General features: G+C 31.4%; 2 protein-coding genes across 2 annotated transcripts; one reads left to right on the forward strand and one right to left on the reverse strand.

Moving 5' to 3' along the window:
* Positions 1–361: 361 nt before the first annotated feature.
* On the reverse strand, positions 362–3,389 carry LOC111679861 (IWS1-like protein). Its single transcript, XM_023441462.2, has 5 exons — positions 3,198–3,389; positions 1,855–3,060; positions 1,618–1,792; positions 1,189–1,552; positions 362–1,120 (listed from the first exon to the last, which is right to left on the reverse strand). The coding sequence occupies exons 1-5, from the start codon at positions 3,214–3,216 to the stop codon at positions 584–586; spliced, it is 2,301 nt and encodes a 766-aa protein (XP_023297230.1). The 5' UTR covers positions 3,217–3,389; the 3' UTR covers positions 362–583.
* A 1,096-nt stretch (positions 3,390–4,485) lies between these two features.
* On the forward strand, positions 4,486–9,016 carry LOC111679865 (exonuclease mut-7 homolog). The gene is made up of 7 exons (XM_023441466.2): positions 4,486–4,925; positions 5,159–5,296; positions 5,381–5,592; positions 5,658–5,863; positions 5,931–7,202; positions 7,991–8,546; positions 8,611–9,016. Exons 1-7 carry the CDS (start codon positions 4,715–4,717, stop codon positions 8,731–8,733), a joined length of 2,718 nt encoding a protein of 905 aa, XP_023297234.2. The 5' UTR covers positions 4,486–4,714; the 3' UTR covers positions 8,734–9,016.
* The last annotated feature ends 1,376 nt before the right edge of the window (positions 9,017–10,392 follow it).

Genomic DNA, 10,392 nt, shown 5'->3' on the forward strand with positions numbered 1-10,392 from the left:
CTCTCGAAGGAATCAGAGTGGAATTCTGTGACAGGCCTTATAGATCTATAAATTGGAGACTCTAATACTAAAATACGAAAAACTAGTAAAATAAATTCAATCCTGAGATTATTTTTTTCTTTTTATTTCCAATTACGTGTGGCATTAAGACCTCGGAACCTTTTTTCTTTTTATTTCTTTTTACCCCACCTTCAGGTATAAAAATTGAAACCTAAAGCCTGTGGTTTTAATTTTATATATTTTTATTTAGCAGCCATATGTATATCAATCATGTACATACTTCTGGCGAATTAAGTTGTTGCTATAATCCAATCTCCAAAACTCATGACTATATAAAGATTAAGTAATTTCACTGATGAAGTATTTTACGTACACTAAAATACGGCTGCATGTATTTACTAATGTTATAAATAAAGGAAATGGGATACTTGTTTAAAAAAATAAAAAAATTACATTAAACAAAATGTTAAATGAAATCATAGAAATTAGGTAGGAAAAAAAAGAAAGAAAAAAACTTATAAATTCTAATTTGGACATAAATTGATAATTTCTATTAGATAAATGTTCCCCATACTATATGCATTTATAGAGCCATCTTACGACCCTCTATAGAAATCTCCACAGCTCTGCGTGAACCACCTTTAAGTCTTTTTTGATCGAGGAACTTTTTCATATGCTTTTCAAAACGATTCGGTTTACGTTTCTGTGGTCCTGATACTGTACCCTCTACCGTCGATTTGGGTCTTACCAAATAATCCTTATTCGAAGGCAAAGGTACACGGGCACGAGCCACCCAACCAGGATCACCGGGACCTAAAGGTTTCTCTTCGCTGGTGGTGAGGGCAGAATGTAAACCTTTTCGTTTCTTGGATGTTGTTGGTTCTGGTTCAGGTGTTTTCTTACGGATATTTTGTATTTGACGCATGTCTCTTTCCTGACGTTCCTCTTTGGACATGGCCTTGAAATCACAACTTAAATTGAAAATAGGACGAGCCCATTCCGAGATAATACGTCCAGCTCTATCACGATTTTGTTTTGTTTCCTTAGGATGTTTATACAAGTACATAACAGCTTTTCCAATGCCAGATTGTTTAAGGTAACTTTTGTCAATGGGAGGAAACTAAAATGAACAGTAAAGAAAATTTTATAAAATAAAACAATCATGCACTTTTTAAGTCGAATACTTACATCTGCTAATAATTTTAGAATACATTCTCTAATCTGCAAGCAGGGTAAACTTTTATTGGGTAATGGTGCCAACCAATCTGTTAGAACATTGAGTATATTGTGTTCCAAAAAGGCCAATTGTAAATCTTTCTTAATCAACTGTGACATACATTGTTTTAAAATAGCAATTTTCTTGGTCGCCGGTTTTCCTTCTATATTTAATTGACGATCTTCATCAGAAGCATTTTTCATATTCATTATCAATTGATCGATAAGATCATCATTGTCGTTAATTAAATCAATATCACGCTTGCGGCGCTTGAAACGTTTTTCTTCCCTCTTACGCATTAACATGGCATCAAAATCGGAAACAAAATTATCGTTTCTAAAACAAAAAAATAAAATTTTGAGTGAAAATTTAATTATTATTTTTGCACATGATCAACGTACCCTCTATCACTGTCAATGGGTATGTTTTCATCATCAGAACTGTCTACTACTTTTTTACTATCGGCCTGAGCACCTCCTTCCTCTTCATTTACCACTTTATCTTCGTCATCGTCTTCATTATCGGTATCCGTAATTTTTGGTCGTTTCTTTTGGGCCGAAGATGGACCATCTTCTCCTGAAAAAGGATTTTAATTATTTTACATCTTATTATTTTTTAAGAATGTTTTATTAACTTACCCTCTGAATCACTTAGAACGTTACGTTTGTGTGCCTTTTTAGCTTTGGAAGTGGGTGATATAGAACCACTACGAGATCGAGATCTTGATCGGGATTTCGATCGAGATCTTGATCTAGAGACAGAGCGAGACCGAGATCTGCTGCCGGATTTACTACGAGAACGAGACCGTGATCTCGATGATCTGGAACCACTGCGAGAGCGTGATCTTGATCTAGAAGCCGCAGAGCCTGATCGTGAACGACGACTAACTGATCTCGAACGACGACGAGAGCCACTGCGAGATCTTGATCTAGAACCACTGCCGCTGCGACTACGTCTAGATCCAGAACGACTTCGCGAGCGCCGGGAACCGCTGCGTGATCGTCGAGAACCACTGCGTGATCGTCTGGAGCCACTGCGTGAACGTGAACGAGAGCCAGATTTAGACCGACTACGTGATCGAGAGCCCGAACCTGAACGAGAACGTCTTGAACCGGAGCGTGAGCGTCTTGAACCTGATCTAGATCTACGAGAACCTGAACGTGATCTTTGGGAGCCAGAACGAGATCTTCGGGAACCTGATCGGGATCTCCTAGAGCCTGATCTTGATCTTCTTGAACCTGATCTCGATCTTCTTGAACCAGATCTTGATCTTCTGGAACCAGAACGGGAGCGACTACGTGATCTGCTTCTTTTTGAGCCACTTCTTGAGCGACGGGAACCCGAACGACTTCTACGGGATCCACTACGTGAACGTCTGCCTGGAGAGCCGCTCACAGATCGAGATCTACTGCGACTTTTTGATTTTGAACCACTACGACTCCTCTGACGACTGCGACTACGGCTTTTACGACTTTCATCACCATTTTTTTGAGGACTGCCACTACGACTGCGGCTACGTGATTTAGAACTTCTACCACCCTCTTTTTCATCTACCTCACCCGTTGTATTGGGTGAGGCTGGTCCAGCATTTGAACTTCGAGATCGAGACCTCGAACGTGATTTACTAGATCGGCCAGTATCTTTTGATATATTTGCTTCATTTGGGCTTGGAGATCGTGACTTACTAGATCTTCCTTCTTTAGAGGTATTTGCGGCGTCTTCTGCATCAGACGTCACAGATCTGCTGCGACTTCTGGATTTGCGTATTTTCTCCGGCGAAGGTGAAGCCGGTTGCTCATTTTCCTTGGGTTTTTCTACGCCACATTCTGCTGTTACATTTTCACCTGTAAATATAAAGAAATTTGGAAAAATTTACAAAATTAAAACCTTGAACACCTAACCTCAACTTGGAAATTATAGAAAACAAGTACGTTGATCAAAATTTTTAAGAAGTTTTCTTTGTGCTACAAACAATACGTACCATTTTCAACCGAAGGCATTTTTCTTAACAATTTATACGCAAACAATGCCGGAAAGACCGGAATGCTTATAAATAAATAAGTAGAATTAGGTAAGATTAGTTTTACGTTCTTCTATACAAATAAAAAATTACGCGTCTTCAAGAAAATTTTTTTCTTCACTTTTATAAAATGATGCTGCTTCTTCTTCTTATTCACTTTTTTATTTGACAAACAGTGTTGATAGTTTAGCGATTTTTGGAGCAAATTGACGGTTAAGTTTAAGTAAGTTACAGCATATGTCGATTGTAAGTCAAACACTATATTTATTGATTTATATCATGAAGTTTAAGCAGAAAAAATAAGAATTATATTATGCAGGAATAAATTGTTAATATTCACAATGAAATTTTTAATAATGTTCGGTGAGTTGTTTGCCAAGTAAAGTTATCATCACTGTTTATTACAATTTACAATATGGCTGCCCTGTTTTGAGCTGTGTTTAGTAAATAAACAAATGTAATTACAGAGCTGTTTTGTATAAAACGTAAGACTTGGTTCACATAAGGGTTCTATAAATCGACTTTCGAATAATCGAACAATCGACTTTGTGTCGAAAAAAGTCGAAAAGTCGAAGTCGACTATTTTGTTCCAAAAAAGTCGATAACTCGACTATCGTCTATAAAAAAAGTCGAAAAGTCGACTTTGTAAATAAAAGTCGAAAAGTCGAAAAAAGTAGGAAAAAGTCGAAAAGTCGACTATTTATAAAATATTAAAAGTCGAAAAATCGACTTTTAACTAGGGCTCTATAAATCGACTTTCGAATAATCGAACAATAGTCGAAAAAATTCAAAAGTCGAAAATAGTCGAAAAGTCGGAAAAAGTCGAAAAAAGTTGAAAAAAGTCAAAAAATTCGAAAAGTTGGAAAAGTCGACTTTTTATAAAATATTAAAAGTCGAAAAATCGACTTTTAATTAAATGAAAAAAGTCGAAAAATCGACTTTTAACTAAATGCAAAAAGTCGAAAAGTCGACTTTTCGTTTCAACTATAGAACCCTATACTGAAGAAGGATGCTTATTAAAACCACTTTATCTCAAAATTTCGACGTATAGGAAAAAACTTGTTAATTAACCACCGGACATAGCAATTTTATTCCATGTTGTGCATTTTTTTATTGGATGAAATTTGCAGCAAGGTCTGATCTCTCGGATTCCTTTTATGTATAAAATTGTAGAAAATTTAAAAACTAAAGGTAGTTGAAAACTTAGCCGGCTTACAATCGAATTTAAACTGTCGTCACCGCCGTTAACATTTGTCGGCGCAGGGCTCTGTCTGCTGCTGCTACGAAGAAAAAATGCAATATTTATTTATACATAAATTTGCATATTATCAAGTTTAACATATTACAAAGAAAGGAAGAAAATATGAAAACTAATTAAAGTTTTGTAGTTAAACAAAAAAAAAAAAAAAAAAAACACAAAATACACATTATTACTACTAGTTTGTTTTTGGGGATTTCGTTTGTTTTTTGCAAACAAGATGTTACCCTATCGTGGTATACCAGCTGGCTACGAGGACGAAAATGATGAGGATGATTTGGATTTAATGACGTATTCTACACAAAATTTAAAAATTACTGTGGTACCTGATATAACCACAGCAGCTGGTTTGAATGGCCAAAATTTCGATTGTAAATTAAGTCCTGACATGGAGCAATGGTTTGAGGAATTTCGAGAGACGTACAATAAATGTAAGTAGAAGTAGGTAGAATTGTTGGGAAGATAACATAAATTAAGTTTCAAAGTTTTATATCTAGTACCTTTTTTTGTTTTTCTACGCATTAGATTAATTGAAGGGTCCTTAAAATATATTTTGCGAAAGATTCTATTTAAAGAGCAACTTTTGCAAAAAAATTTATAAAAAAAACTATTTTAAGAAAATTTTCTATAAAGAGACAAATAAATGAAAATATTTCTCTTACAGGTAAACGTACTCCTGCTACACAACATCAATTAAAATTAGTACTCTCCAGGGATCCTCTACCCTTGCTACAGGCATTAAAACTCTTTGCCTCCAGTCCAGGTTGTAATTATTTAAAAAATAAAAATATGGCTCTATTTAGTAAGTTTTCTTAAAAAAAACACACACATTAAGTAAAATATTTCATAAAGAAAAACATTTTCCAAAAATCTCCAAATTGTTTAGTACTTGAAACTGTTTGTGAACTTTATAAACAGCATCCAACTATAGAAGCATCTTGTGATGACAATACACGTATGGTGGCTTTTAATTTTGTGAAAACTTGTGGCATAGTACCACTCTATAAGGCTGTGACAGAAACGTATCAATTACAAAAAATCCAACAATATTTAATACCAAAATTACAAACTCTACAGGCTGAAGGATATTACAAAGATGTAAAGATGTTTTATCTTAACAATTAAAATAAGTTTTAAATTCAAAGTTTTTTTTAATCTTTTAGGCTGCTTATTGGTCTATATTTCTAAATGTTACACATATTTTTGGTTTATTTGATCTCATATTGCCGTTAATATTACAAGATAAAATTTCCTTAGCTGAGGAATTTTTAAAAGTAGCCCATGAGCAACAATTACCTACAGTACAATTTTTGGATGCTTTGTTAGATCGCAAAAAGACTGTGTATGAAAATTGTGATGAAGTATTAAAGTGAGTTTAAGTTTTCCCTAACGTTTTTTTTCTATTTTGCGCTAAAATGTTTTCTTTTAATTTACAGAAAATATAAATATTCAGAAATTAAACATAATATACTTAGTTACCGTCCTATGTCCAAGCTGGTTACACGTTTAGCTAAGAAATATAATATAGACTTTCAATATACACCCAATTTGAAATATTCAAAGTCATGTTCTTATTTACATTATCTATTTCACAAATATCAAGATGGTGGCATGAGTTTTGATTCTTGGCGTGAATTGGCCCGTGAGGAAGCCAACAAAAGTAAAGCTTTACAATTGGATCTTATTGCGAAGATAACGGGTGCTGGCGATTTGGAGGAGGCCACCTATTGGGCACAATTATATAAAATTCCTTTAGAGGAATGTCCCTTAGCATTACAATTAAAACTAGAGAATCTCGATAGTGCTACAAAGAAAAATACCCAAAAATCTAATTCTAGCTCAAGTTCAAATGAATCCTGGGATAAGGGAGCAGCAACACCTACGCCCAAAAAACATAAACATTACGCCTCAGCCTATTTGAAAAAAGATGAATATTTATCTCTAAAATTACCTGCTGAATCTATAGTGCTGGTGGATAGTAAACCAAAGTTCCTAGATATGTTGTCATATTTAGAACAACATTTACTCATTGGTTTCGATTCGGAGTGGAAGCCTTCGGTGTCAAATGATAATCGTGTCTCACTCATACAACTGGCCACCATAGAAAGAGTTTATCTGGTCGATTGTTTGTCGCCCCATTTAGATGAACGTTTGTGGAAATTAATGGGTCGTAAAATTTTCAATAATTTAGAAATATTAAAATTAGGTTTCTCTCTACACTACGATCTACAAATGTTGCATAAATCTTTGCCATTACAATTGAATCTCCAGGCTACATCCTGCTACTTGGATTTACGTGATCTATGGCGTCGTTTGAAATATATGCAAATTTCTCCCTTTCCCTATGAACAAATCTCGGTGGCGGGTGAAAGTCTTTGCGCCTTAACGGAAATGTGTTTGGGCAAAAAGTTGGATAAATCAAATCAATGCTCAAATTGGGCCAATCGTCCTCTAAGACACGATCAAATAGTATATGCTGCTCTGGATGCTCACTGTTTATTACAGATCTATCAGGTATTGACGGAGCTTTTACTGCGAACTGGCATTAATATTGATGCTGTGGTAGAGGATATTACCAACTCTAAATCGGGTTATTTGTTTCGCATGAAAGGAAAAACTAGTTCGGGCAATGCGGCTTCAAGTAATCGGAGTTGGCAGCAAAATGGCAATGAAATGGAAAGAAATAAATCGAGAGCGTTGTTTGGAAAGTATGTTAAACTAAGAAATTTTTAGATTAAAAGAGAAATTTTGTGAAAATTTTCTATCAAAAGAGAAGTTTTGTTAAAATTTCTTTAAAAAAGAGTGAAATTTTCTGCAAACTTTCTATAAAAAGAGAAAATTTTTTATAAAAGAGAAATTTTGTGCAAATTTTCTACAAAAAGAGATTTTTTGAGAATATCTGGTATAAAAAGAGAAATTTTGTGAAATTTTTCTATAAAAAGAGAAATTTTGTGAAAAATGAGAAATTTTTAGATTGAAAGAGAAATTTTGAGAAAATTTCTTAAAAAAAAAGAGAAATTTTCTGCAAACGTTCTATAAAAAGAGAAAATTTTCTAAAAAAGAGAATTTTTGTGCAATATTTTTATAAAAGGAGAAATTTTGTGCAAATTTGCTATAAAAAAAGAAATTTTGTGCAAATTTACTATAAAAAGAGAAATTTTGTGCAAACTTTCAATAAAAAGAGAAAATTTTCTAATAAAGAGAATTTTTGTGCAATATTTTTATAAAAAGAGAAATTTTGTGCAAATTTGCTATAAAAAGAGACATTTTGTGCAAATTTTCTACAAGAAGAGAATTTTTGACAATATTTTCTATAAAAAGTAAAATTTTGTGAAAATTTTTATTTAAAAAGAGTAATTTATTGAAAATTTTTTATAAAAAGAGAAATTTGCTGAATATTTTCTATATAAAGAGAGATTTTATTAAAATCTTAAAAAAATAAAACGTATCCGATAATTATGAAAATTTTTCTTAATCCATTCCTATCTCTTGCTAGATCATCCAACATAAAATTTCTTTGTGATTCCATGCTTATTGGTCTATCGAAAGAGCTACGCAAGCTTGGTCTCGATTGTGTGGAAATTCATAATAATATCGACATCAATCGTTATATCGATATGGCACGCAATGAACAACGTTTTGTACTCACAAGAGACTCAAGATATTTAACATTTTCAAGTGATTTGCCGCAAAATCAATGTTTACAAATACCCTCGGATTCTGTAGAGATGCAAGTACTTAATATCTTACAATATTTTCAAATACAAATCGATCGGCGATCACTCTACACACGCTGTATACAATGTAATGGCAATGATTTTTTGCTAGCCAATCGAAATGAAATGAAATTAATGCGTTTCTCACAATTGCGTCGCAATGAAGCCAATGATACGTTGCCACCTTATGAAGAGAGTCCAGAGAAATTGTGGAAACTACAGCGTGTTAACGATCATATCATTGAGACGAAGACCACTTTACGTGGTAAATACATAAAAGTGAATCGTATTAATCCGTATGTTCTAAACAATCAAAATTATTTCTTTATATGTGATGTAAGTATAACATTTATTTGTATTTTACTTTCGATTTAACAAATTTCTTGTTTTATTCTTTCAGAATTGTGGTCTATGTACTTGGCCTGATGCCGTACATTTGCATCAATCTGTTTTGGAATATTTATATCCAAACTCAGCATCTGGTTATGCCACTAGCAGTTACAATACAAATGTATCCCAGTGATAAATTAATATTTAGATGTTTTACCTATTAAATATATTAGCAATTGAATTTGCTATAATTTCCATGAATTTATTGTAGAGATTTAATAAGTTTTTGTTTTAGTTTTTTTCTTTTGAATGAATGAAATCAAATCAAACTGCAATGTGTGATTATTTTTTTTTAATTTTGTTTTAATTTCTATACCTGAAAATATTTTTCTTATTTTTTTCCATCCTAACTATAAAAAAATATATTGTAATATTATATTTGAATAAAGCTGAATTGTTATTTGTATAATGGATAATTTTGGGCGGTTTTAATATATATTTTGGAAGTGATTTTAAAAATTTTCATTAAAAACATATTTCATTTTTTTTATATTTTTAATAAAAAGAAAAAACGGTAAGTTTCCAGCAAAAATTGTATTAGTTCCACAACTAGTTCTAGAAAGCATGATTATAGCCCGAATTCGTTCTACTTTGGCGTTGAGACCAATAATTTTTGTTTAAAATTGTCACCTTCGAAACTGGTTCTAAGGAAGTGTTATTGAGTCCTAGAAAACTCTTTAGAAGTATTTTAGAACCATAACAATGTTCCGGGAAACGGGTTCCAGTTGTAGTTGCGACATCACTAGTTCCAAAGTTGTTATTTAAGAATTTGAAGTGATTCTCTTTGCATGTGTTCAAGAACTTTTAGAACAAGTTTTAAAATTTTCCTTGGGTTTTGAAATTTCCCTATAAAAACAAACAATTTTTTATAAAAAAGGAAAATTTTCTAATAAAAAGAGAAATTTTATGAAAATTTTCCCTAAAAAGAGAAATTTTGTGAAGATTTCTATAAAAGAGAAAACATTTTCTATAAAAAGAGAAATTTTGCAAAAATTTTCTATAAAAAAAGAAATTTTCTATAAAAAGCTAACTTTTGTGAATTTTTTTTTTAATAAAAAGACAAATTTTGTTAACATTTTCCAAAAAAGGCCAATTTTGTGAAAATTTTATATAAAATGAGATATTTTATTAAAATGTTCTAAAAAAGAGAAATTTTGCAAAAATTTTCTTAAAAAGAGAAATTTTGCAAAAATTTTCTTAAAAAGAGAAATTTTGCAAAAATTTTCTTAAAAAGAGAAATTTTGCAAAAATTTTCTATAAAAAGAGAAATTTTGCAAAAATTTTCTATAAAAAGAGAAATTTTGCAAAAATTTTCTATAAAAAGAGAAATTTTGCAAAAATTTTCTATAAAAAGAGAAATTTTGCAAAAAATTTCTATAAAAAGAGAAATTTTGCAAAAATTTTCTATAAAAAGAGAAATTTTGCAAAAATTTTCTATAAAAAGAGAAATTTTGCAAAAATTTTCTATAAAATAGAAATTTTGCAAAACTTTTCTATAAAAAGAGAAATTTTGCAAAAATTTTCTATAAAAAGAGAAATTTTGCAAAACTTTTCTATAAAAAGAGAAATTTTGCAAAACTTTTCTATAAAAAGAGAAATTTTGCAAAACTTTTCTATAAAAAGAGAAATTTTGCAAAAATTTTCTATAAAAAGAGAAATTTTGCAAAAATTTTCTATAAAAAGTGAAATTTTGCAAAAATTTTCTATAAAAAGAGAAATTTTGCAAAAATTTTCTATAAAAAGAGAAATTTTGCAAAAATTTTCTATAAAAAGAGAAATTTTGCAAAAATTT

This window comes from Lucilia cuprina, chromosome 3 (genome assembly GCF_022045245.1).
Source record: "Lucilia cuprina isolate Lc7/37 chromosome 3, ASM2204524v1, whole genome shotgun sequence".
Classification (NCBI taxonomy): domain Eukaryota; kingdom Metazoa; phylum Arthropoda; class Insecta; order Diptera; family Calliphoridae; genus Lucilia; species Lucilia cuprina.

Bases quoted from the DNA above. Each gene is read 5' to 3' on its own strand.
- LOC111679861 (XM_023441462.2), bottom strand. The intron at 1,793-1,854 runs GTAAGTTAATAA...ATCCTTTTTCAG, and splicing joins CGTTCTAAGTGATTCAGAGG to GAGAAGATGGTCCATCTTCG. The intron at 1,121-1,188 runs GTAAGTATTCGA...TGTTCATTTTAG, and splicing joins TTCTAAAATTATTAGCAGAT to TTTCCTCCCATTGACAAAAG.
- LOC111679865 (XM_023441466.2), top strand. From the start codon at position 4,715: ATGTTACCCTATCGTGGTATACCAGCTGGCTACGAGGACGAAAATGAT. The intron at 4,926-5,158 runs GTAAGTAGAAGT...TTTCTCTTACAG, and splicing joins TCGAGAGACGTACAATAAAT to GTAAACGTACTCCTGCTACA. The intron at 7,203-7,990 runs GTATGTTAAACT...ATCTCTTGCTAG, and splicing joins TCGAGAGCGTTGTTTGGAAA to ATCATCCAACATAAAATTTC.